Here is a 27,954-nt window from a genome sequence, read left to right as displayed (position 1 = left end):
CCATGAAATCATTTTATCTGGCAACATACCAGCAATAAATATGCTGATGCTGAGAAAGATTGCCCAGTATGGTAAGAGTTTTCAACCCTTTGGCAGGTTAAGTTCAGATATGTTTGAACTATTTCAGATTACAAATGAATTACATCCAAAGACTAAGGGATAATTTACGGCACAATACTTGGACCAGATACGAGTTCCAACATAATCTTTGTTCACTGTACACAGCTTCCTTTTATACCTTTATATCCCGCACTTTCCCACTAAAAGCAGGCTCAATGCGGCTTACATAGTAATAGGTAACACAGAATTTTGTTATGTACAGTAGGAAATTAAGTAAAACATAATAGAAAGACATATGAAAGACAAACACTGATTTCCTAGACAGGAATTGACGCAATCTCTACATTTTCTGTTGGACTTCTATTCATTCAATATCCAAGGCCAAAAGCATTAGATCTATAACTTGAAACTAATCAAAAGTATTCACTCAACAAGGGCCTACACAGTGCAATGCTTTCTTTGTCATCATTCAGGACATTGTTTTTTTTGCCAAAACCTTTTTTTGCAAAAAGCACTTGCTCAGCTACAGGGAGTAAAAACGGCAGCTTATGCTCGTATTACCAGGTAGTTACCAGTAGGTGGTGTGCTCCCCATTTGCAGCTGCCTCCTTCCTCTCATGGGCGATTCTTCCAGGCTGGCTCTCTAATCACGGCTGTGTCCAGCATTAACCTTCCTGAACCAATGCTGGTCCTCTCTATATCCACAACACAGTCCACAAATATACAGAGATTACCCATTCCCCTACACAGGTCTTGGCTGAAGTATCTTCCCTTCTGATGGGATTTGCATGGTCTCATCTCACATATCTAAGGATCAGAGAGCCGTCTGCACACCAGTAAAATACACGGCCAGTGAAGAGGATATGTTTCACTGTCTTCACGAAATAAGCATGAATGGTGATGAAGTTATCACCCCAAAACAGACTCCTATTTTTCAATATCTAAACATTTCTGTTTATAGCGTCTATTTTTGGAGCAAATGTCATTATGAATTTATACAAGGATAAAAATGGGTGGGTTTATTTATTTATCTATTGAGATTTATTAACCGCCGTTATGAACAGGTTCACCCAAGGCAGTTTAACATACAAACTTACAATTTTGTTAACATGGTCACAATAGTAAAATGACCAAATATAAACATCTAACTATATAAATGACAACTGACCGACTCACCCGCAAATGCGCAGTACAGATTTCCCTCTCTGTCCCGCCCTCGCGTCAAGATGTGATGACGTCAGAGGGCGGAACAGAGAGGGAAACGGATGCTGCCGCTGGAGCCGAAGCAACATAGCCGGCGCACCAACCTCCACCCCCCCATCCCCGACGTCGCCGCCCCCCCCTCCATATCGGGCCCCCTTGCACTGACATGACAGCGCCTCTCACCTCTGTGTGGAAGCGCTGCAGGCAGCAGCAGAGCGATCTGCTGCTGCCTGCAGCGCTTTCACACGGAGGTGAGAGGCGCTCTCATGTCAGTGCAGGGGGCCCGGCATGGAAGGGGGAGGGAGCGGAGGCGAGGAGGGTGGCTGGACATGGGGAGAGAGCAGGGCAGAGAGGAGGGTTGCTGGATATGGGGGGAGGGCTGAGGAGAGAGGATGGTTGGTGGATGGGGGGGAGGCAGCAGGGTTGCTGGACATGGACCAGGGGAGAGGAAGGCAGGGGAGAGAAGAGGTTTGCTGGACATGGATGGATGGAGGTGAGAATTATTACATTTTGCAAAACACAAATCTTGCCCGTTTTAATGGGCTTAACAGCTAGTAAATACAATAAATGAGGTAAACTTGGAAATATGATGTCAGTACAATACAAACAATACCGTAACAGACAGCATGGAAGAATATTCAAATAACATAGATATTACAATGGAAGAATATTCAAATAACAGATATAATATGTCAGAATAATACCAATGAAACACCTAATAAGCAACACAACAGAACATTCAAATAACACAGGATGTTGATGCTTTTCTATCTAGCTGATGGGCCAAGTACAGATATATAGACTGGGACAAGATGGGTAGAACAGAGTCAATTGGGATACATAGATGGGTGACTAAACTCAAGCCAAAATCTTTGCACAGTGAAACAAGGTATGAGGAACTGGTCTAAGTTATAAGGTGTGCAGCAAGCTAGTCCAAGACAGTGTAAGTGTAAAGTCAGTCACCACATGTATTAAAGGCTTGTGAGAAGAGCCAGGCTTTCACCTGCTTCCTAAAGTAGAGGTAGTCTCGACTTATATGTAGCCCCTCTGGGAGTAAGTTCCAGAATGTGGGGTTACTCCTGAGAAGGCTTGCTGGCGGGTATAACATCCCACAATTTCTTCTGATGAGGGTACAGGCAGTGATGCTCCTCAAGGGACCTTAGAGGTCTCAAAGGTGTCCGAGTTAATTTATTCTTTAAGTATTCTGCCCATTTTGTCTGAGGACCTTGAAAATCAAATGCAGAGTTTCCAATTTAACCCTGTAAGGTACTGGTAGCCATGCAGTCACACCACTGCAGCTGTCTGATTTACTTGGAGCTGATGAAAGCTCTTGTTGTTTTAACCAGTGTACAGGGCATTACAGTAGTCTAGTTGTGACGTTATCATCGCATTGACCACTGTGGTCAGACTCATCTTTTCAATATATGAAGAGAGATTTTGTAGTTTCTGCAGGTGATAAAGACTATTTTTAATTTGCAGGATCACAGTGAGTGACAAGTCCAGCAGTATCCAAAGACTCCTGACCTGTGATTTAGGGGGAGCTCATACTTCCCAAAAGATATTTTGAAATCATATACTTGTCCATTTGTGTTGGGTACCCAAAGAATCTCTGTTTTGCTTGGGTTCAGGCAGAGTTTGTTGGTTTTTGCCCATTCTTGAGTTGCGGTTGTCTATTAAACCAGATCTACCCACAGCTTTGAATAAACTGACTGCCTGTCTATTCAAAGCTGTGGGTAGATCTGGATTAATAAGCATGAGTAGTTACACTTCATCAACATTGATATAGAATTTTGAGACAATCGATCAAAGCAGCTCAGCCAGAGGCCTGAGGTAGATATTAAATAAAATGGGAGACAGAATGGATCCCTGTGGCACCCCACAGTTCTGTGCCCAAGGTAATGATGTATTGTTGCTGAACAGAACTGATTGTTTTCTATCTGACAAATAGCCAGCCTCGTAAGCATGATATTATCCACAGTATCAAATGCTACTGAGAAATCCAGCAAAACCAGTATCGAGGTAGATCCCCTTGTCATGGTTTCTGTGCAGATAATCGAGAAGGGATAAAATTTTTTTTTTAATTTGGATTTTGCTCACACATTTTTCAGTAGTAGCTCAAGGTGAGTTACATTCGGGTACACTGGATATTTACATTCAGGACCCAAAGAACCGTCTCTGTTCCGTATCCAGATCTGAAGCCAGACTGACATGGGTCTAGCCAATTACTTTAATTCAGCCAATCACTGCATTGAATGTAGACTGTCTGTTCTATAAGTTTTCAAAAGTACAACTAGCAAACACACTTGTTAGTATTAGGAGGAAAAGGGCCTCGAGAAGCCCCCAGCTATCACGGTTAATAGTTTGAGAGAAAGATGCAGAGATCTACTTAAAGAAGCTAAGTTGAATTACTTGTTTAGCAGAGTTTAAAGCTTAAGGCTAATTATTTACAGAGGTTTTTTTTGGCCGATGATGTGGAAGTCCAGCTCCCCATAGACTGAGTTATATGTCTGGGGGCTTCTCGAGGCCTTTTTCCTCCTAATACTAACAAGTGTGTTTGCTAGTTGTACTTTTGAGAACCCATTTGATTGTGGATAGACTTCATTATAATAGGGATCTCTTCCCCATTAGTTAATTTAGGGTGTGTTCTATAAGTTTTGCCAGAAAAAGAATGTTAGAGACTGGTCGGTAGTTGTCAAGCTTGTCCTGCTCAAGGGAGTTCTTTTTCAGCAAGGGGTGTCCCACGGCTCTTTTCAGTGTTTTGGCAGCTGCCCTTCCACAAGGGAGGAGTTAATTTTGTGGCACCTTCAACAAGGCCTGTGCTTGCTTGCCGTACTATCTTTGCCAGGCTGGGATCAAGAGTGCAAGTTGTCGGCTGTAGACCTTTCAGGATTTTTTTTCAAGAGCTTCCTCTGTAACCTGGTTGAATAAGTCCCAGATGGCTGTGCATGGTGGGGGAGAGGGAGTGTTGTCTTCATTAGCTGGTGAGAGTTTTGAGGGGACTGTCTGCAGGCCCTGATGGAGACCTTTAATTTTGTTGGCAAAGTATGTGGCAAAAATCATTGCTGGTTAGCTGTGACTGGGAGGGCTGGTTCTGTTGTGGGGTTTGCAGTAGGCTGTTTACTATTTGCAGCTTGTTCAATGTGTTGAGAAAAATATTGTTTTTGACTGTTGTTAAGGCCTGGCAGTACATTGTCATGTACCTCTTTCAGTTGAGCCTATCTTCATCTAGATGAGATTTGCACCGTTTTCTTTCAAGTTGGTGTCCTTGATGTTTAAGGACCCGTAGTTCTGGGGAGAACCATGGGGAACGTTTGTGGGTAGAGCACAGGACCTTCTTTAGAGAGGCCATTTTTTTCCCCAATGCCATTGCTAAGCATGCATTCTAGATAGCAACCTTCCGACACTGTCATCATCTTTTCATCAACATGGGGGTAGGGACAAGGCCTCTAGGAAGTTATCAGCAGTCAGATTTTTCATGTCTCGAAATTCCTTCCAAACATTGGTTGGGCTCATCTGTTTTTGGTAGCCCTTAAGAGAAAATGTGATTAGAAAATGATCTGTCCACGATAGGGGTGTTATCTTGATGCCACCAGCCTTATGCAGAATATCAAGTCTAGTATATGGCCCTTTTCATGGGTTGGAGATCTTATCACCTGAGCGAATCCTAGAGTTGTCATTGAATCAAGGATGGCAGCAGTGGTGGTGTCTGGAGTTTCGATATGTAAATTATCAATAGAAATCAAACAAAATAAAACATGGAAAAGAAAATAAGATGATACCTTTTTTATTGGACATAACTTAATACATTTCTTGATTAGCTTTCGAAGGTTGCCCTTCTTCCTCAGATCGGAAATAAGCAAATGTGCTAGCCGACATTGTATATAAGTGAAAACATTCAAGCATTACTATGACAGTAAAATAGATACCATTGCAAATTCTACATGGAATGTTGCTACTATTGGAGATTCTACATGGAATGTTGCTATTCCACTAGCAACATTCCATGTAGAAGGCTGCGCAGGCTTCTGTTTCTGTGAGTCTGTACGTGCAGGACGTCAGACTCACAGAAGCAGAAGCCTGCGCGGCCACATTGGTGATCTGCAAGGGCCGACTTCTACATGGAATGTTGCTAGTGGAATAGCAACATTCCATGTAGAATCTCAAATAGTAGCAACAGTGGAGGAGTGGCCTAGTGGTTAGGGTGGTGGACTTTGGTCCTAGGCAGGACGTCAGACCCACAGAAGCAGAAGCCTGCGCGGCCACATTGGTGATCTTCAAGGGCCGACTTCTACATGGAATGTTGCTAGTGGAATAGCAACATTCCATGTAGAATCTATAGAAATCAAACAAAATAAAACATGGAAAAGAAAATAAGACGATACCTTTTTTATTGGACATAACTTAATACATTTCTTGATTAGCTTTCGAAGGTTGCCCTTCTTCCTCAGATATGTAGGTTAAAGTCTCCCATGATCAGTAACCTATGGTAGCTCAGGATTACCTCAGTCACCAGATTCAGCAATTCTTGCATGGATGATGTGTTGTTGCGAGGTGCTCTGCAGACCATGAGCAGCCAGTTGGATTAGGAGGCATTCTGACTCAAGACAGGTGGAGGATGGAGATTCTGCACAGTTTGATTGTCTCTTGGATCAGAACTGATACCCCTCCCCTCTGCTCCCCTTGTCTTGGTTGGTGCAGGATAGTTAATCCTGTGGTGCATATTTCAGTCAACTGTACTCCTCCACTTTCATTCAGCCAGGTCTCAGTTATTCCCAGGACGTCTAGGTGATATTCACTGATGACATTGTGGATTATAGGAAATTTTTTATTGCTTATCTGGCCCAAGTTTCCAAGTAGAGGTCTGTTACTTGTTGATGGTAGGCAGGTATTCTTGTGGGTATAGACAGACAGGTGCTTTGCCTCTTGAGTTTGTGCCCTCTAGGCGAGTGAGGGAGTCTATTGTTTCTTCTTCCCTAAATTACTGGGATGTATAAAGATCTGTGGTTTACTAGGCCAAAGCATATTCTTGTTTAAAGTAGGCAGGATTACAGGGATCTCTAGCTATTCAGTATAACAAAAGGCCAGTTTGGTGTTTGGCAGCAATTAACAGGTTGGATAACTAGATTTAATCAGAGGCGTAGCCAGACAACAGATTTTGGGTGGGCCTAAGCAAGAAGTGGGTGGGCACCAAGTTTTCTTCCCCTCCTCCCCCACCCAAAAAAAAAATGTCAGCTGGCGGCAAAATGCTTCTTTCCACCTTGGCAGTCTGCAGTAGACATGTGCTGAAAACTTAGCATGCACAGGTGCCAGTATCGTGGAGAGTAGCATTTTCATTACCATCAGGAGGAAGTCTTCAGCTGGCTGAGCTTGAGATCTCCACCAGCTACCGCTAAACATGTGCTACTGTTGGGTGGGCCTGAGCCCTAAGTGGGTGGGCCCTGGCCCACCCAGGCCCACCTGTAGCTACGCCACTGGATTTAATACTGCTATAAAGCTCCACGTCATAACGGACAGGTGAAGCCAAGTCCTGGTTTTACCCCTCTGCAAACTACAAGTAACGGGGTAATACCAGGCCTGGCTCTATCTGTCCCTTATGACATGGAGTTGCATTTATACACTTTATGATGTTACTTGGGCATACAATATAGTGTTTCTAAGACTTGTATTAAAGCTCCTGCAGTAAAACAGGGAAAAAGAATAAAAATCCATAAATTGCAGACCTAGCACCAAAACTGTTCACGAAAACCGTTTCTTCCATTTAGTCTCTGGGGAAAAAGCTTTAGGAAACTGGGTCCTAAATAAGTGTGACTGACATGGGGGGTCTCTCTCATCATACCTCAAAACCCAGTCTTCCTAGCAAATGAGTTCTTCAGTACTTAGAAGGGGGCTATTTTCACACCTCTGGGCAGGTGCAATGTCTGTCATTGGGTGCTTTTAACCAGCTAATTCTGTACCACAAAACATTGGGAAAGAGTTTACCTTGAGTCGATGTTGGTTACGAAGAGGACGGGCTGCTTCCCTGGAGGACAATTCATCCGGATGCCGTGGTAGCGTCCGCATCCTTCTGTGCAAACCATGAATGGAGCTGTTAAAGTACTTTACCCCTTGAAAACTGCCCCGAAATAAAAGGTGTCCATACATTACTACTCTGCAAGAAAATGCAAAACTCCACACACTATTTCCTCCTCTGACCTAGCTCTGCTCCGAGCTCACTTTTTCCCATGAGCGAAAATATAAATATTTCTGTTCCCCACATGTAATTTTAACCAGGGAAAGTATGGGCAACCTTAAACAGGCTGTTTATGTAGCTAAACAGCTTTAGAAAAACGCACACATAAGAAACAAAATGGTGCACTTTGAGAGTTTTTGTTTCATAAAGTGCAATAATGCCTAAATTATGCAAATTACTGGATTACAGAACTGAGAATTAATATTAAGAACAATCTAAGGCCAATGAAGTCACCTGTAAAAAGCTCTAAATGATTTTTTTTTTAAAAAGTGTGTTGAAGAGGAAGAAGCTATGGGTGTGAACGTTTTCTGTACTTTACCCGTCTGCACCGATCAGATATCCCTCACAACTCCTCTTAATAAAGGCGAAAGTAGAAAAGCAGCTGTGAGAAGTCAGTCAAAAGGGGGTTAACAGCAGTCTTAAAAGGAAGCTCCTTCAGCGGCACTTCAGCTTACAGAAGCTGCAGGGACCCTGGGAATCCACAGAGTCCAGTGTCGTTGCCAAGGACAGACGGCATGAGCAGTAGATCGCTGCCAGGCATTGATGGACCAGAGCATATTAACAATTAAGACAACCTTTTCTTATTATTGTACTGCTGCTACTGAGCAACTGAACAGGTGGTAACCCACGTCCAGCTAGCAGGACAGGAAAAAGAACACTGCAAGTTGGGAGACATTAACAGCTCCATTCATGGTATGCACAGGACACAAGACACCACCACGGCATCCGAATGAAATGTCCTCCAGGGAGGCGGCCGTCCTCTTCGTAACGAACAGCAACTCAAGGTAAACTCTCTCTCAACATTTCGTGGTGCTCTACCAACCGGTTTCGGATGAATGCAAAATTAGGTTCTTTTCACACAGGTTTTTTCCTTTATGTTTTACAATTGCTATTCAGTCCTTGGAAAACACTGCACAACCGCAGTCTGACAGCAGAGAAGATTATTAAAGATCATTTTCTTTTTGATGCATCAGGATAGTTGTGGTTTTGTACTGGAAAATGTAACTATTTATGTGGATCAAGACGTGGTTTCTTACAAAACTCTTAGAGTGTCTATATTTAAGAGTGACAGATTAACAGAGCCATTTTGACTGTTTTCCGAACACTAATGAACCTAGAAGGCTGACCAGAAATTGCTCTCAGTGTGTGCCACAAAAGCCAAAGATGCTCAGAACCACATAGCACTGTCAATTGCTTATTTATTCTTTATTTACATTTACTAAACCGCTTTGACCGAGATACAGAACTAAGCGGTTTACAAACTAAAAACACAAAAAAGCAGAAAAGAACTACCAATTCAAATAAGACAGTGGGGGAAAACAAGTGAGACAACCAGACAAAATATAACCAAAAGGGACATATGAGGGGAGATCAAGGAGGAAGGGTAGGTAAGAATATAGAGAATGACACAAACAGATTAGGAAAAACAGAACCACCCTCACTGGGCATCGAAAGCCTGTTTAAAAAGCCAGATCTTAATAGCCGTTTTAAGTTAGTTCAGTAGTACTGAAAAGGTGAAGTATGTTTTCAGGGAAGAAGTGTGTGTGGGGGGGGGGGGGGGGGGGGCAAGGGAAATAATTCAAGTCTCACCTGTTTCTCTAGATCACTCGAAGTAAACTGTTATACAGTCTTGCTAAAAGAAGATTGGGGATCCTCCAACACATACCTAATTATCTCTAAAACTGTCTTTCTCCCGGCGCCAATTCAAAATGGCTGCTGAGAGTTCAAGTGGCAGCCTTGCGAGACTTCCACAGAAGGTCATTGCTTGAACTCTCAGCAGCCATTTTGAATCGGCACCGGGAGCAAGACGGTCTGCAGACGCACCAGGCAGGAAAGAGGGGGCTCTTTCCTGCCACGAAGAGGTCACTAGACCACCAGGGCACCACACTAAGGAAAAGGAGGGGAGGGGAGGAGTAGTGAATGGAGTCATGTGGGTGGAGGGAGGCTGGAAAACTGGGGAGGGAATCTACATGGGGGAGAGAGAGGGAATCTGGCTTTCTTTGAGGGGGTCAAAGTGACAGGGGTAGGGAAGGTATGACAGGGGTGGTGTGGGGTGTGACAAGTGGCGGGGCAGGGTGTGACAGGGGGGCAGGGCATGTGTCCTCTTCTTTTCTTAGGGCAAATACGGCAATCCTAGCTATGCCACTTGTCTAATAGAGTGGTGCCAGCTTGTAGTAAGCAGCAACTTCAACAAGAAAATTCAGAATCAACCTGCAAGCGCCTTGCACAGGTTTCCATGACAATATGAAGATTGTGCAGGAGGATGGGCGGAGCTACCGCCACTTGTCTGGTAGAGTTGGTGCTAACCCATAACATCAGCTATTCCAGCAAGAAAATTTAGCATGAGGCCTACACAGGCCCTCATGTGCTGACAGACCCTAAAGGCAGCTCCGCCCTTTCTCCTGCACAATCTTCCTGTCGCCATGGAAACCTATGCAAGGATCTTGCAGGTCCACATTGAATTTTCTTGCTGGAGTTGCTGTGTGGACAAACGGTGCTACGTTAGCGCTGCAGGATGATAGCATGGCAACAATTTCACCTATAAAATGTGCTGTTGGAGGCAGTTGCCTAAGCCTGAATTTGGGCCTGGGCAGATGTAATATATCTTTGTTGAAGGAAACAGAGGGGCAGACGATCTGTAAACTCCAAGATGGAAAATATACAAAGCAGATCGTTGATGGATAAAAATAATTTTAATAATATATTAAAATATGCATATAATAGCCCGACACAGGCAGTGTTTCGCCCTACTGGGCTGCTTCAGGGGCTATAAAACAAAATAACAATTAAAAATTAAAAAATTCAATCTAGATCCCACAGAATTAACATATATATATATATAAAAGAACAGGTAAATCAAAAGATACATATATATATATATATATATATAAGGAGTTGCATTTATACACTTTATGATGTTACTTGGGCATACAATATAGTGTATATACTATATATATATGTATCTTTTGATTTACCTGTTCTTTTATATATATATATATGTTAATTCTGTGGGATCTAGATTGAATTTTTTAATTTTTAATTGTTATTTTGTTTTATAGCCCCTGAAGCAGCCCAGTAGGGCGAAACACTGCCTGTGTCGGGCTATTATATGCATATTTTAATATATTATTAAAATTATTTTTATCCATCAACGATCTGCTTTGTATATTTTCCATATATCTTTGTTGTACAGACTGAACAAACTACATTGGTCTTTCCTGACATCATCTGCTATGTTTCTATGGCTAAGACTTCAGAAACATATCCACATTTAAATAGTGTCAATTACATGTGATTACATCAAACATATAAATGGCAAGTGACCGACTCACCTGCAAATGCACAGTAGAGACTTCCCTCTCTGTCCCGCCCTCGCGTCAAGACGTGATGATGTCAGAGGGCGGAACAGAGAGGGAAACGGAGTCGGACTGTCGGACGCTGCCGCTGGAGCCTGGAAACGAACATCGCGCGCACCAACCTCCACCTTCCCCCCCCCCCCCCCCACCGTATTGGGCCCCCTGCACTGACCTGACAGCGCCTCTCGCCTCCGTGTGAAAGCGCTGCAGGCAGCAGCAGAGATCTGCTGCTGCCTGCAGCGCTTTCACACGGAGGCGAGAGGCGCTGTCAGGTCAATGCAGGGGGCCCGGCACGGAGGGGGGAGGGAGCGGCGGCGAGGAGGGTAGCTGGAAATCTCGCCCGTTTTAACGGGCTTAACGGCTAGTACATATATAAATACTGATTTGAGAAAGCCACTATTTACACATTGTGGAAATCCACACCATGCAAAGATTTCAAGGGAGTATAGTTTGGGTTGGGCTAAAAATCTACACATGTATTCCCCATTTTACAAACCGAGCACAGCTATATTTATTTGTTACATTTGTATCCCACATTTTCCCACCTATTTGCAGGCTCAATGTGGCTTACATAGTACCGGAGAGGCTTTGAAGTCTCCAGTGAACAAATACAATGGGGAAAACTCTCCACGTTAGACTTCATACCAGCTCAAAGGCACGAACAGGCTTTTAAAAAAAAAAGTGCTCATTTCGGCCAAGACTTTATACTTCCTGGACCTATACGTCTAGCTCCATCTCTACCTGTTTTCAAATCTATGCTGAAAACCCACCTTTTCACTGCTGCTTTTAGCTCCTAGCCACAATTGCCCTCCCCTTGTCCCTTCCTCCATTCTCACCCATTACTTCCCTCACCCGTAACTGTCTTGTCTGTCTGTATTACTTAGATTGTAAGCTCTTTTGAGCAGGGACTGTCTCTTTGTATCAGGTGTTCAGCGCTGCGTGCATCTGGTAGCGCTATACAAATGCTAATGCTAATAATAATAATAAATAAGGAAATCTTTCTCCATAATTCCCCATTATTTCGGCCTCCAAAAATGAAACCAGTGCTAAACAGCAGCCTCACTACAAGTTGCAACAGGCTGAACTGCCAATATTAGACAGCCGGGCGAGGGCAGAACCATATCACATCAAGTATATTTTTACATATTTATTGCTTAAAATGATTAAAATTTTAAAAATTAAAAACTGCTAACTTTCTAAACAGTATTTACCTTTCTAGTCACAAAACCTCACACGTGAAGGGAAGGGTTTTTTTTTTTACTTTTTATTTCATTTTTAGGCATACAGTGATATCCAAATACGTCTCTGATAGATCAAGACATATATGTAGCTTTACAAAAAGCCAAAAACGCTCTCTAAACAAACAGCTAACAGTATTATAGTAATCAAATCTGTTCAATGGAGTACAAAAAAAATCCCCAAGGGTGGGAAAAAAGCCTCAGAACCCTTTCTTCCACTCCTGTAAACAGGAGAACATTTGGTAGGAATATCAGGGTAAGATTACTTTACCGGCATTAAAAAAAACCCTCCTGAGAACTATTATGTTAAAGTTCCATATGAACCAGCTTTTAAAGGGTCAAAATCAAAATGGTGACAAAAATTTAACTTTCAAACCGACAGGAATACATTTTTGCAGTTTTCGAGTAATCACCCCCCTGCTTTAAAAGCCAGTTTACCTTTTAGCCGATTTTCGAGATTCTGTAGAATCTGCACCGATTTGGATGAATTTAAGAGTCAATCCATTGTACTGTTAGATCGTTTGTCGTATCAGGGTAACCCGAAGAAAGTGATTCACATTTCATACAAAACAGCTAGGTATCAAAACAGGGATTTCTGGCTGAATAACTCAGCAACTAACACCAATGAGAAAAAATCAACTTGGCATTTTGACCTATACTCCCGGGATAGAAAGATAACAAAAACAATAAAAAAAACCATTGAGGTTTGATATCAGATTTACCCGGTTTGAAGGACACAAAAGTTATGTGTAGCTTTTACTAGGAACCGCAATTTAAAAGGATTATTAAGCCCTTCGGACAAAGATACAGCTCACAAGAATTTGGTTACTCCACGGGGGTGCCATGGACTGTGACATCCAAATGGAACTGAGGACAGGTTTCATTCATCCTATTTCTTGTAAACAGTATTAAATTACAAGCGATACCACGTGTGTCTCAGACTTTTGTCATATATCTAATCATCTGTCCCTGTCCTAAGATCTATGCGGGACAAATGAGTAGCCCGCTTAAGATCCAGCTAGGAATAACATAAGCGTCTTTGAACGAAAGGCAAAACTGTTTGTTAACTGTGGATGATCTCATTCTCTAGGTTTCCAGAAATTAGGGCAAAACAGGTACAACCATGTATCAGTATCATGCTCTTGTCACTCTGGGGCAGATGAATGAAGTCCCCGTAAAAATACATCTTCAATGAGATCCTTGGTAAAAGTTACCGAGTTGAAAATAGCAAGCGATTCCCGAAAGGAATTGCATGCAAATGAGCTGCTCACAAAAACAGCGAGCAGCTCAGCAGGGGGAAAGCCAGTCTCTAAGCTGTACATGTGCAGAACAGTCAATCACTAAGCGTGTCTGCTCTGCATATGCTCAGAACAGCGCGTGCTACACACGGCTTTCATACAGACATACAAGCTACATGTATGAAAGCTGGGTGTAGCCTTTTTTTTTTTCTCCCACCAAAAGTGCTGTGGGGAGATGCGTTCCAGGGAGTTCAGCATGCTGGCTGAAGATTACCCAAAATATCTGCAGCTAAATATTTATGGAGAGAGGCCTTCTTTTCCTCCCCCCCAAAACACCTCTGCTGCTTTGGCAGAGAGACGGCAGCGATTTGCTTGCTGCTGGGGTTACGGGCAAGAAAAGGAAGTGAAAATGTAGGTCAGGACACGGATTAGGAAGATCAGCAGTAGCAGAAGGGAGCTGCTTTCCTCCCCTGCCAACCGCCAGAACTGCCCCTGACTGGATGTGCTGTGTGGAGCTGCAAGAGAGAGCCCAGCTGCACAAAAGTGACAAGATTCCACTGCTTATGGATGCTCCAGACTTCCCGGTACATCATGCTTGCTAAAGGTAGGCAGTCCTTGCAGTGCATCCCATGGAATGCACATTTAAATACTAATCAGTTCGTTTGCATGCAATTCCCGTTGGCTGCCGCTGCGGACGGAAAAGAGTTCTTAAAACCCCTTTGTACATCACTCACTTTATACCGGTCCTTGCTAAACCAGCTTGAACCAGTGAAAAACGCATGGTGCTGGCCTGGTAACATTTGTGCATCGGGGCCCTCTGATAGATTTTTCTCCTTTTTTTTTTTTTTTGCCTCCACCACCTCTGCATTGGATCAGTCAAGTAATTTTAAACTACAGCTGACAGGAAATCAGGGCACCTATATCCCAAAACATAGAGAGGTTGATTCCTCTTCGCCTCCCGAGGAAAATACGAGTCAGCGTTCAAGGGAAACTGCAGTGGTGCTGCCTGTCCTGTAACTAATTTATTTATTGGGATTTATTAACCGCCTTTACGAAGAGATTCACCCAAAGCAGTTTACAGCAGCTACAGTTTAACATAAAACCTACAATGTTGTTAACAGCATAACAATAGCAACATAACCAAGAATAAACATAAATGCAATAAGTGCCCTGTTTACTAAGCTGCACTGTGGGCGCATTTTCCTATGGGTGTTTCTATCATTAGCGCGCGCTAAAACGTTTGCATGCCTACAGAGCAGCTTAGTAAACAGGGTCCTAAATGAAGTAAACTTGAAAACAGTAAACTGAAACCTAATAACTGAACTACCGTAGAACAGTATCACGAATATACACTAAGCAGGAGAATTTGCCTGTTTTCAGGGCTGCTGGTACAGCAACTTTCAGAAAATAGAAAATTAAGTAGCAAACAAAAGAATAGGGTTTCACGTGTGTATGCTCTAAGAAATCAATTTTTAAAAGAAAGCAGGTGGGTTGGGACTAATAACTTTATGTATCTGTTGATCTCAGGGGCTATATTTATTTATTTATTTGTAGCATTTGTATCCCACGTTTTCCCACCTATTTGCAGGCTCAATGTGGCTTACATTTGCCGTAATGGCGGTTGCCATTTCCGGGTAACAGAATTACAAATTGTAATGCGTTTAGGTGCATACATACATGGTAACATAATTGGGACATGATATGTATGGAACAAATTTATTTATTTATTTATTTATTGCATTTGTATCCCACATTTTCCCACCTTTTTGCGGGCTCAGTGTGGCTTACAATACATTATGAATGATGGAGATACAGTTTGTTACAATTCGGTTATGGATTACATTGTGAAGAGTTATACGAGACAAAATCAAAGTATCGTTAAGGAATATATCAATGGAAAAGAACGTTGAAATCATGGAGTATATATATAACATGTGCTTACATACATGGTAAGGAAGAATACATTATGGTATTGCATGAAGGTTCCTGAGGAGTGGCCTAGTGGTTAGGGTGGTGGACTTTGGTCCTGGGGAACTGAGGAACTGAGTTAGATTCCCACTTCAGGCACAGGCAGCTCCTTGTGACTCTGGGCAAGTCACTTAACCCTCCATTGTCCCCATGTAAGCCGCATTGAGCCTGCCATGAGTGGGAAAGCGCAGGGTACAAATGTAACAAAAATAAAATAGATACTATTGGAGATTCTACATGGAATGTTGCTACTATTGGAGATTCTACATGGAATGTTGCTATTCCACTAGCAACATTCCATGTAGAAGGCTGTGCAGGCTTCTGTTTCTGTGAGTCTGACGTCCTGCAGAAGCAGAAGCCTGCGCGGCCACATTGGTGATCTGCAAGGGCCGACTTCTACATGGAATGCTGCTAGTGGAATAGCAACATTCCATGTAGAATCTCAAATAGTAGCAACAGTGGAGGAGTGGCCTAGTGGTTAGGGTGGTGGACTTTGGTCCTGGGGAACTGAGGAACTGAGTTCGATTCCCACTTCAGGCCGCTCCTTGTGACTCTGGGCAAGTCACTTAACCCTCCATTGCCCCATGTAAGCCGCATTGAGCCTCCCATGAGTGGGAAAGCGCAGGGTACAAATGTAACAAAAATAAAATAGTAAATTGGATTGTAACATGCATTAGGTCATATTTGCCCACATCTTGGTTTTCATTTTAAATTATGCCCCTTGAGTGTCCTCTTCAATAATACCAATAGGGATTTTACTCACCTCAGCGTATAAAACCCTTGGTTTTATCTAATCACATCTATTTGGCTAATGCAAGAGTCTAAAACTGACCAAGTTACATTATTAATCAGTCCGTAACTTATACACATGTACTTTTTTTTCTCTGGTTTCTACAAATTCTGCTTATTACGTCTAAGCAAGCTGGCAAACAGCAAGAATTATTTAAACCCCTCTGCTTTCAGCTCTCTTTGCAATTTGCTTGCAGAATATAGAGAGGGATACTCATGCCACTAAGGCATCACAAGTCTGACAGCATGTCTTCAGCACAGCTAAATGTGTTTTGGCTCCAGCGTGTCGCTGACTCGTTTAGACTTCAGCTGGGCATCCTCTTTCTTATGATTCTGCATGGTCAGACAGCTAGCTACCGGGATCAAAATGCTGATGAACCCTGGCTGCTCACAAATATAAGCACTTTAGGTTTAAAGGGCAATCAAAAGTAGATCAAACCGTATGCCGGCTGTTGCTAGAGTGATCAAAGCTCAAGTTCTCATCGCAGGTGCAGTGCGAACACATGCTGCCCACACCACTGCTCGAGAATAGAGCAAGTGATACACCTTGGACACAACAAGTCAACCCCTGGGTTAATGGAGGGGGGAAACCTAGTGTTGAGAATTCTTTCACTGAACTGGTTGGCATACAGAATGTTCTCTCTAGTATTTAAAACTATGCCCTTGGGGAAAATCTTAAAAACGCTTTTGGCGGCTTTCCAGTATGGACATAAAAACCAATTTAGCTAAACTGATCTGAGACTGCTGTTGTCGACAGGGTCTATAATCTCAGGAAACCCATATAAATACAGAATTTATGTTAGGAGAAGACGATCATTCAGGCACATAGAAGAATATCTTTTTAACACAATAAGAGGGTCATTTGCTAACAGAGTGTCCTGACACCATTAACATGAGTTATTTGCTGCAGGATGCCATATGTGAAGATGTACAGACTCGGGCACAGAACATAAAATCACAGGGGTCGATTTTCAAAAATGATTTAACTGGCCAGAAATGGCCGCTGACTAATTAAAATCGCTTGTTCAGGGATATCCGCTAAATTTCAGCAAACTCAACTGGTGATCACGGCTGAAAATTAGTGGTTAGCGCTTAAGTGAAAACCAGCTATTTGGGGGTATTCTAGGGGCGGAGTCAGCACTCAACTGACCAGGGTAATCACATAAATGGGACCCTATAAACAGTGGCGTACCAAGGGCGGGCGGTGCGCCCCGGGTGCATGCCGCTGGGGGGGGGGGGGCCGCGCGCCTGTTGGCTCCGAGTCCGCTCGTTCCCTCCCTGCTGCTCCCTCTGCGCGGAACAGGTTACTTTCTGTTCCGGGGCAGAGGGAGCAGCAGGGAAAGAGCGGACTCGGAGCCAACAAGCGCACGGCACCCCCCCCCCAAAGCAGTAAAAATGCACCCGAGGGGGGGGGGGTCGCGCTGCACCTGGGGGGGTGTAATTTTGCCGGGGGGGGGGGGCGCATCGGTGATCCGCCCCGGGTGTCAGCCAGCCTAGGAACGCCACTGCCCATAAAACAGAGTCCCATCTTTACGTGGCAACCCATGGCCGGTTAAGTTCTGAATATCGACTTAACAGGCTGTGTGTTAGCTAGCTCCAAATAAATCAGTTTTTCAGTGCCGAAGCCCGGACACAGCCGGGCACTGAATATCTGGCAATATCACTGGCTGAGGTCAGCAAAATGCTCACTGCTGCCAACTAAATATTTCCCACAGAATATATTACAATGCATGTGCCACACAAGCTTGCAAGAATAACTTAAGGCCCAATGATCGATTCCCCACCGCTGATCCAAAACAGTGATACAAAAATAGCACCGGAACAGCACAGGGAATTAACTCTCCAATGACCAACGCTAATAGCATGCAAATTTAAACATGTTATTAGCGTTGATCATTGGGGGAAGTGCAGGAGGATTGTGCCTGGACATGAGAGAAACTCCCCTATATGGTATGGAAGCCCCACCTAGCGCATCCTAGGATGCGCTGGGCTGGGCGCTGCCATTTTGGATGCGGCACTGGAAGGAGGGGGAGTGCTACTCCCTCCTCTGTCATCTAAAAGGTACAGGGCGGATTTAGGGCCGCTAGACCAGCCCTCTCTTCCGTCGGGGAGGTGGTGAGCACATGCTTGGGTCCTATGGGGGGGGAGTTTGTGCTAGATCACCAGGGCCTTCTGTCTGGGGGAGGAGTTGGGGGGGTTCACTGGGCCCCCAGCACTGGTGGCAGCTGAGGCTGTTTGGCATGGACTGGTGGGAGAGGAAGAGAAACAGAAGCCTGCACAGCCTTCTACATGGAATGTTGCTAGTGGAATAGCAACATTCCATGTAGAATCTCCAATAGTAGCAACATTCCATGTAGAATTTCCAATAGTATCTATTTTATTTTTGTTACATTTGTACCCCGCGCTTTCCCACTCATGGCAGGCTCAATGCGGCTTACATGGGGCAATGGAGGGTTAAGTGACTTGCCCAGAGTCACAAGGAGCTGCCTGTGCCTGAAGTGGGAATCGAACTCAGTTCCTCAGTTCCCCAGGACCAAAGTCCACCACCCTAACCACTGGGCCACTCCTCCACTGTTGCTACTATTTGAGATTCTACATGGAATGTTGCTATTCCACTAGCAACATTCCATGTAGAAGTCGGCCCTTGCAGATCACCAATGTGGCCGCGCAGGCTTCTACATGGAATAGCAACATTCCATGTAGAATCTCCAATAGTATCTATTTTATTTTTGTTACATTTGTACCCCGCACTTTCCCACTCATGGCAGGCTCAATGCGGCTTACATGGGGCAATGGAGGGTTAAGTGACTTGCCCAGAGTCACAAGGAGCTGCCTGTGCCTGAAGTGGGAATCGAACGCAGTTCCTCAGGACCAAAGTCCACCACCCTAACCACTAGGCCACTCCTCCACTATTTATTGGGATAACTGTCTTGAACACAATCCAGGTAACAAAATAGTTTTCCCCACAGAAATACAGGAACAGCGCTTATCACGTAAGCCAAAGCTTGTAGTCAACAGTCAACATCCATGAAACTAAAAAAATTCTACATTCCAAATGGAATGGCATTTCGCGGGACAGTGAGTATTTGATGGACAGAAGGTGCAGACTCACCATAATGGAATGTTGACCCAGAATGCTTCCTTTACTGCTGAGCTTCCCACAGGCCACTTCCTGCTCTACACAGAAGCCTACGATTGTCAAAATCTAGAGCCAAACTCGAGACAAAGCCCTAAAAACACGTTTGGGTTATTATGGGGACATATAAAGCTGCTGACCTGTTTCAGGGGAGGAAAGGCTGGGGGAGAAATACCTGCTGAAACCCACAGCCTCTCCCCACACTCTACCTAAATCAGTGGGAAGTAATGTGACTGGAGATGTGTAATGCTAAAAGATCATCCTGAACATACCTCAACCTCCACTTCCCTAATTGCAAGGGCGTGAAATACAAGACGCTACACGCGTCAGCCTTTTCTCACATGAGCACGCAGCTTTGGAATACACTGCCGCGCAACTTAAGAACGATTTACGAACAAGCTTCCTTCCGCAAATTATTGAAGACCAATCCGTTTGAAACAATTTACGGAAAGAGCCAAAACACATAGAGTCCACACTCACTGTTCATCAATGCATCATACATCCACTTCTGACCCTCATCCCCCATCACTCATACACTTACTCACAGAAATATGTACACCATATGTCTTTGTGTCTTAATACTGCCCTTTAAGCTTCCCATTGTCTCCTTCCAATGTTTCTATGTTGATGTCCCATTGTTATATTCCTAACGATACTTCGATGGTCTCGCATAACTTGTACAATGTAACCCATAACCAAGTTGTAACAAATGTATTTCCATTATTCATATCTTATTGTAAGCCACACTGAGCCCGCAAAGAGGTGGGAAAATGTGGGATACAAATGCAATAAATAAATAAAATAGAAGTCAGAGCAGATGCACCAGAAGAGACAGAAAAGGCGGTCACTACCTTAGATGTAAAATTAGACATTTAAAGGCATCGACTGAAATATCTAAGAAATTAGGGTTTGCAACATACACAGCAGGAACAATCCAGGACACCAAAGACACAATTAAGGCCAGTTCTCGAAGCAACAACACCTTTAAGTGCTTCCAGGCTGACTTGTCATAGGACTGATGTTAAGACCATGATTCACCAAAAGAAGAAGATGATCAACGTAGCAGGCAATCGCAGAATAAAGGCCAACTGTCTGCCCACTTATACCCCAGCTGCTAAAAGCCCACCTTTCTAAGGCTGCTTAACTCTCAACTCATTATTTGCCTAATACCCATGTTATTTTAATCATTGCCATAACAAATGAAACTCTTTAATCCCTTATGTGTCCTGTCTTGAATAGACTAAGCTCTGTCCAGCTGGGACTCATCTCTTAGGTGTATGTGTACAGCACTGCGTAAGTCTAGTAATGATATAGAAATAAATAGCAGTAGTAGTAGTAGCTGATATTGTAGTTGTGTTACTAGTAGTAGTAGTAGCAACTGTTGTAAGTAGTAGTGGTGCTACTACTAGTAGTAGCTGCTAATCACAAAAGCCTAACTGCCTGTAGGATAATGCTCCTTATCTGAGTTACCTCTTCCTCTTTGGTGCTCCATCATCAATCCACGCAGTAAACCATACAAGTTTCCACAGCTAATTAGCACCTCCTCATTTCAAATCTTGCAACAATTCTTGCAACAGTTTGAGCAGTCACCACCCCACCTTGGTTTTTCCACACAGAGATTCTGGCCATTAACCTGTCAGTACTGACCTAGCCTTTTTCAGAGGAGTTTTGGCTTGCTAGTACCAACCCAGACCCTGAGACCCAAGGAGAGAGAAAGATGATCACAGACTGGTAACCAATACATTTGTACAAGAAAATAAAAATATTTGTTGTTTTCAATACTGCTTGCCTGTTTTGTAACCCCTGCCCCCCCCCCCCTCACACACAGAGTAATACATATCTAGGTTTATAATAGGAGTCTTATGGGAGATTGGTTTTGACATATGGGATATTTACCTGACTGAGTAGTTCAGTCATGCTCCCTTGTGACAGGATGGCTCAGAATGACTTTCCTTCCTAAGCTGGGGATTCGAGTTAAGACCATGACTATTAGCTGAAGATTTTGCTGTATTCAAGAGAAGGCTGGATGGGGTGGGAAACCATCCTTTGACAACACAGGTCGGAATGTTCATTTCAGAACAACTTTGCCCAATGCAATGCAGTAAAGCCAAGAACTGGACTCGCCAGTATACGTAGATACCAGACCAAAATTTATTTAAAAAAAAAAAGAAAATTAAATTCTTGCCATTAAAAACCACATTTCTTCTCTAAGCTATGCAAAACTACTTTCCTGTGAAAACCATGGATGTTCTAAGTAACTTTCGCAAATCTTTGAAGACACATCTCTTCAACAAAGCCTACAAAGAGAACCCTTAACGACACAAAATTACCACACCAACCCTCCCTAATACCAAAATACACCTTTAACACTACCCTATCACCTTCTTCTCTAATTCCTCACCCAATCTCTGCTTATCACTAATTGTATCTAAGATCCTGTCACGACTATGTCATAACAACACTCTGTAAGCCACACTGAGCCTGCAAATAGGTGGGATAATGTGGGGTACAAATGCAATAAATAATAATAATATATATAGCTGTACAACACCAATATAATATTGTTTGGCTTGTATGCCTCCTCTAGCCAGAGTACGCGCAACGGATTAAATATATCAGGTTTTACACAGAGCACCAGTCTGGAGCAGTGGCGTAGCTACAGGTGGGCCTGGGTGGGCTGTGGCCCCCCCAATTTGTACTCAGGCCCACCCAAAATTGTGGCTCTGCTAGCCTGCTGTTTGGAAGAGCACTGGCTGCCCAAGGAGGAGGAAATCTTCAGCTGGTGCAGTTTGGGGATTCCTACCAGCTCAGGTATTTAATATTTCGTGTTTGAGGATAGGGGGAGAGCACAGTTGAGGGGGGCCAGGAAGGGCTGAATTCCATGCCCATCCATTTTGGACTGAGGCCCACCCATAATTGGCTGTCTGGCTTCGCCCTTGGTCTGGAGAGAAGATGGGAGAGGGGGAAGAGAAAGAAAAAAGGGCAGACAGATACAGAGAGTGCAATGAGAGAGAGAGAGAGAAAACAGGGAGCCAGAGGTGTAGCCAGACAACAGATTTTGGGTGGGCCTAGGCAAGAAGTGGGTGGGCAACAAGTGTTCTCCCCCCCTCTCCACCACCGAAACAAAATCTCTCAGCTGGCAGGAAAACGCTTCTTTCCACCTTGGTAGTCTGAAGCAGGCATGCACTGAAAACTGAGCAGTATCGTGGAGAGTAGCATTTTCGTTACCATCATGGGGAAGCCTTCAGCTGGGGGAGCTTGGGATTCCCACCAGCTACTACTAAACGTGTGCTACTGTTGGGTGGGCCTGAGCCCTAAGTGGGTGGGCCCTGGCCCACCCGTGGCTACGCCACTGCAGGGAGCAAAAAGATTGGAAGCCACAAGAAGAATGAGGAGAGAACCTACTATTTCATTTCCACTTCAATCCTTGTTCACAAACTCCATAGAGAATAAAGAGGGGTTTCAGGGTGTTGCTCATGTCAAGCAACCACTGGCGAGAAAGGAGAAGAATGAAATGAATATTTTATATTTGGATTTAGCTCACACCTTTTTTTCAGAAGTACTTCAAAGTGAGCTCCATTCAATTTCTCTGTACCCAGAGGGCTTACAATCTAAGTTTGTACCTGCTGCGACAGAGGGTTAAGTCACTTGCCCAAGAAAGCAAAGAGCAGCAGTCAGTGGCATAGGAAGGGGGGGGCAGGAGGGGCGGTCCGCCCTGGGTGCACGCGCTCGGTGGGTGCCGGCCCCGCTGGTTCCATGCTCCCTCTGCACTTCCGGGACAGAGAGAGCAGGGAACCAGTGGGGCCGACGCAGCTCCGAGTGACGTGCACTCGGGGCGGATCGGCCCTCCCGCAGGTAAGAATGCAGTCCGGGGGGGGGGGGGGGGGGGGGTTGCGCCGCAGAGGGGGGGTCGTGCCGTGCTGCACCCGGGGGGGGGGGGGGGTGCGCAGCGGTGACCCATCCCGGGTGCCATTAGCCCTCGCTACGGCACTGACAGCAGTGGGATTTGAACCAGGCTGCCCTGGTTGTCAGCTCCGTGCTCTAACCACTAGGCTACTCTTCCACTCCATGACCAGCTCCACAGACGCACGTGAAACAAATTAAATGTGCTAGTGATGGGACCAGGTCACGTCTGTGATGCCATTGCAAGAAAACAGACAAGGGATCGTCCTCTTTTTTTCAAGGGGAGTCTACTGATCAACACCCACCAAGAAACAGAGCCAGATGGATGGATGTGAACTAAAGCAGTAATGCCAAGGTCCTAACTTAATCAGACTCAATGAGGTTGATATTTAAAAACTATTGTATTGAAATAATGTCAGAGTACAAACATGCACCAAAAAAATACAATGAAAGAATAACATTAAAATACAGAGCACAACATAAACTGCATGTCCGCACCCAATCATCAGAAATAAAATATTGGATAATATTATTGAATCCATATGTGTTTTTACCCTCCCATAACCCCCGAAAGCGGGAAAATAAAAAAGAACCCACTAAGTAAAACAAACAACCGAAATCTACATTGCCCGAGAAACTACCTGCACAAACCAGTAGGTTCGAGTCTCCTCCCCTCTCGGTGGCTAAATTATATGTGCATGCATATATAGAGACAGGGCTGGAGGTGGTGTTGTTCCTGGGCAAGGTGATTACGTTCTGCACTCCATGCTGATATTCAGTTTTCATTGAACAAAGTTATGTGCCTACGTCTGTCATGGTGAAAGCCTGTCCTGTGTTATTAAAGTTATGCACATTTATTCAATGGTAGGCTTAAGGTATATAAATTCTACTGAATACAATGAATAAACTTATGCACATATCTTTATAAGAATGTTATCCAGAAAGCAACAAGGCGAACGATCTGCAAAATCCAACGTGGAAAACAAACCAGCAGATCAGTATAATATCCAAAAAGACTTTATTGAGGATACCGTGTATGAAACAAATGCCCGACACAGGCTGTGTTTCGCCCAACAATAGGGCTGCGTCAGGGGCTAGTCTGTATCTTTCTTAAATAAGATCGGTATCAAATTATATGTCAAAACAAGAATATAAGGAATCTTCTTCATAAAAAACCAGCATGAGCAGCATAAAATAGAATATCCTCAATAAAGTCTTTTTGGATATTATACTGATCTGCTGGTTTGTTTTCCACGTAAGAATGTTATCCATACAACAATTTTTGGAATATCATGCCTAGGGGGTGATTTAGGCGCCGATTATAGAATATGCTTAATTGATATTTCAGCGCCAATATCTGCGTGCATCCACTTAGGCCAACAAAAACCTGGTGTAAATCTCAGCACATAGATTTAGGTGCACTGGGCCATATTCTATAACTAGGTGTCTAAATTTTGGAACACTCATGAAACGCCCATTTCCCCACCCATAACCACCCACCCCTTTTTGCCTGCACACATTAGAAGTTCGGCGCACATCGTTACAGAACACGCTTAGCGAGTTGTGCGCCTGAATTCTAATCAGTGCCAACTGGTGCTCATTTTTGCTTAAGCGCAGTTATTAGCGCTCATTAGCTTGTTAAGCCAATTAAGTTACGCGCAGTGTTATAGAATCCGCGCTGATTTTGACGCCTAAATCTAAGCGCACTATATAGAATACGGGGGGGGGGGGGGGTATTTGTTTGGTTTTAAGAGATTTGGCTATAGCGAATTTTCTTTATAATTTTGTTTGTAAAATTATCCTATATAATAAAACACACCTCCAACATTCTGAAGCCGAGAAAGTGAAGCCTTCAAGCCTTGAAGCATTCCTGCAACTTTCCGGAACTACGTGTCGTCAGTTGAGGAGATGGAGCCTTACAGAGCGCATGAATGCTTCAAGGCTTCACTTTCTCATACACCCACACTCACTCTCTCTCTCACATACACACTCTCTCTATGACACAAACACACACACACTCTGTCTGTCTCTCTCACTCATTCTCTCTCACATACACACTCCATCTGTCACCCACACACTCTCTCTCTCAAACATACACACTCCGAGGAAAGGGAGGCATGGAACTCAGAGGGAAGGGGGGCCAAGAACTCGGAGGGGAGGAGAGGAGAGAGAGAGAGGGAGGGAGGGAGGGAAGGAGGGGGTCATGGAACTCGGAGCCCCACACACACACACTCCCCATCTCTCACATACGCTCTGTCTCACACACACACACACTCACTCTCACACACTCTCTCTCTCTCTCTCTGACAACAACACACACACACTCTGTGTGTCTCTCTCTCACTTACACACACACTCCATCTCTCACACACACACACACACACACTCTCTCTCTCACACACACACACACTCTCACACACTCTCTCTCTCTGACAACAACACACACACACTCTGTGTGTCTCTCTCTCACTTACACACACACTCCATCTCTCACACACACACACTCTCTCTCTCACACACACACACTCTCACACACTCTCTCTCTCTCTCTCTGACAACAACACACACACACTCTGTGCCTCTCTCTCTCACTCATTCTCTCTCTCACTTACACACACACTCCATCTCTCACACACACACACACACACACTCTCTCTCTCTCTCTCACTCATTCTCTCTCTCACTTACACACACACTCCATCTCTCACACACACACACACACACACTCTCTCTCTCTCTCTCTCTCTCTCTCTCTCAAACATACACACTCCGAGGAAAACCTTGCTAGCGCCCGTTTCATTTGTGTCAGAAACGGGCCTGTTTTACTAGTAATAAATAAATAAGAACTGAAGACATGCACTTGTCTACACAGGTTGTTCAAACACGTCAGCCAGAGCAACAAATGATACCAGTTAACAAAAAAAAAAAAAATGTAACTTTTTTTTTCAAAAATTTTTAATTGCAGGTTGAAGGACAAATAGGGCATGCAGTGACTCTTCAAGAGACGAGAACAAAACATATAACATTTTGTCACACTCCAAAGCAGTAGAAGACGAGAGATTTGCATTTTGCAGTCATTTAAGAGACGACACTGATGAACGTGGATATACATTATAGCACCGAGTAGGACTCATTCCTGGGGATGGCCAGTAGTAGCTGAGGAGGACAGACATCTGTTATATATACTAAACACTGTATTAAAATTATAAGATACTCAAAGAGCGCTGAACTGGAAGAAAATACTATGCTCAGCAAAGAAACTGCACTCACTTTTAACTCTCTGAAGAACATTCACGGACCCAATGATAACACAAGCAGCTTACAACCTGCTACCTAAGAGGACCATCTTCAAAACAGTGGTTTGGCTTCTCTCTGCTTTTCCACATCAAAATGAGACCAGAAAATCTCTCAGGACCCCCAACTATTTTCTCACTTTCATGCTACAAAACACCTTTTTTTTTAATGCACTCATCTAATATTGAAAACAATTGAAGAATTAAGGAAAGACAGTAAATCAACAAAGTAAAAGAAACACAACTAAAACAAACCCCATATAATATTTTGGCATTGTACCATATCCATGTCACTTTAAACAGCTGTGCCTTTCACCATGGAGGTTCACACAAGGCCAGAACCACCTGTTCTGTGCAACATCACTTGTTTTAACCTAAATGGATCAGAGCTGTGCAATGAAAGCATTCCTTTAAGCCTGGCTGACGCATCAGATGAACAGCAGCGTTACATCATTAGTCTCTTCCTATCATGCCTCTACACCATTTTACTTTTCCCAATTGGTTTTTTAGGGAATATTTTGATTCTGGTTGTGAACATTAGTTTCCGTGAAAAGATGACCATCCCGGACCTCTACTTCATCAACCTTGCTGCTGCTGACCTCATCCTCGTGGCTGACTCCCTCATCGAAGTCTTTAACTTGAGTGTGAAGTACTATGACATCACCATCCTCTGTACATTCATGTCTTTGTTCCTGCAGATCAATATGTACAGCAGTGTTTTCTTTCTCACCTGGATGAGCTTCGACAGGTACATCGCACTCGCGCGGGTGCTGAAGTCCAACCTCTTCCGGACTATGGATCATGCCCGCATCAGCTGTGGCCTCATCTGGATAGCTTCCATCTCAGCTACGTTGGTGCCCTTCACCGCCGCACAGCTACAGCACTCCGAAGACGTCTACTTCTGCTTTGCCAACGTCCGAGAGATTCAGTGGGTGGAAATAACCCTAGGGTTTATCATCCCCTTTGTGATCATTGGGATTTGTTATTCGTTGATCATTCGCGTCCTTAGAAAAGCCCACAAGCATAAGAGCCTTCGGCCTCGCCGGCAGAAAGCCCTGAGGATGATCGTGGTGGTAGTCCTCGTGTTCTTCATTTGCTGGCTACCTGAAAACGTCTTCATCAGCATCGGTCTCCTTCAAAGGAATCCGGACAACGCTTCTAACGGTCAGTCTTTTGCACACGATCATCCTCTAACCAGGCACATCGTGAACTTGGCGGCGTTTTCGAACAGCTGTTTGAACCCCATCATATACAGCTTTTACGGGGAAACTTTTAGAGAAAAGTTTTGGCTGTACTTTAGACAGAAGAAGAGCATGTCTGCCTTAAATCAGTTCTGCCATGTCTCTATGAAATCAGTTATTCCCGACAATTCAGAGCACTCTGAAGTTAAATATAACAGCGAGGTCTAAAGACATAACAGATGTTGCTATGAGATGGCACTTTTATAAATATGATGAAAGAGAAAATATTTCTGCTAAAGAAATAAAAAGTTATTAACTACAGTATAATACAACTGGATGTAAAATGTGCAAAAGAAGGCTG

The 27,954-nt window shown here is 43.9% G+C and overlaps 2 protein-coding genes across 4 annotated transcripts in view; one reads left to right on the top strand and one right to left on the bottom strand.

The window, feature by feature from the left end:
- The window catches only part of C8H7orf50 (chromosome 8 C7orf50 homolog), a 292,879-nt gene that overhangs the window by 194,511 nt on the left and 70,414 nt on the right, over positions 1-27,954 (bottom strand). The window lies entirely within an intron of this gene.
- On the top strand, positions 9-27,863 carry GPER1 (G protein-coupled estrogen receptor 1). Of its 3 annotated transcripts, none has more exons than XM_030212345.1 (2): positions 9-71; positions 26,085-27,863. In XM_030212345.1, exon 2 carries the CDS (start codon positions 26,730-26,732, stop codon positions 27,819-27,821), a length of 1,092 nt encoding a protein of 363 aa, XP_030068205.1. In that variant the 5' UTR covers positions 9-71; positions 26,085-26,729; the 3' UTR covers positions 27,822-27,863. The 3 variants fall into 3 exon arrangements, with proteins under 3 accessions (XP_030068205.1, XP_030068207.1, XP_030068208.1); XM_030212347.1 differs by lacking the exon at positions 9-71 and adding an exon at positions 8,225-8,276; XM_030212348.1 differs by lacking the exon at positions 9-71 and adding an exon at positions 18,608-18,618 and having other exon boundaries at positions 26,203-27,863.

The sequence above is a fragment of the Microcaecilia unicolor genome, chromosome 8 (genome assembly GCF_901765095.1).
Source record: "Microcaecilia unicolor chromosome 8, aMicUni1.1, whole genome shotgun sequence".
Classification (NCBI taxonomy): Eukaryota; Metazoa; Chordata; class Amphibia; order Gymnophiona; family Siphonopidae; genus Microcaecilia; species Microcaecilia unicolor.
Note: the sequence above shows the minus strand (reverse complement) of the source record. Positions and strands in the feature narration are given on the sequence as shown.

Excerpts from the sequence above, each read along its gene's own strand:
- GPER1 (XM_030212345.1), top strand. The coding sequence starts at position 26,730 with ATGGAGGTTCACACAAGGCCAGAACCACCTGTTCTGTGCAACATCACT.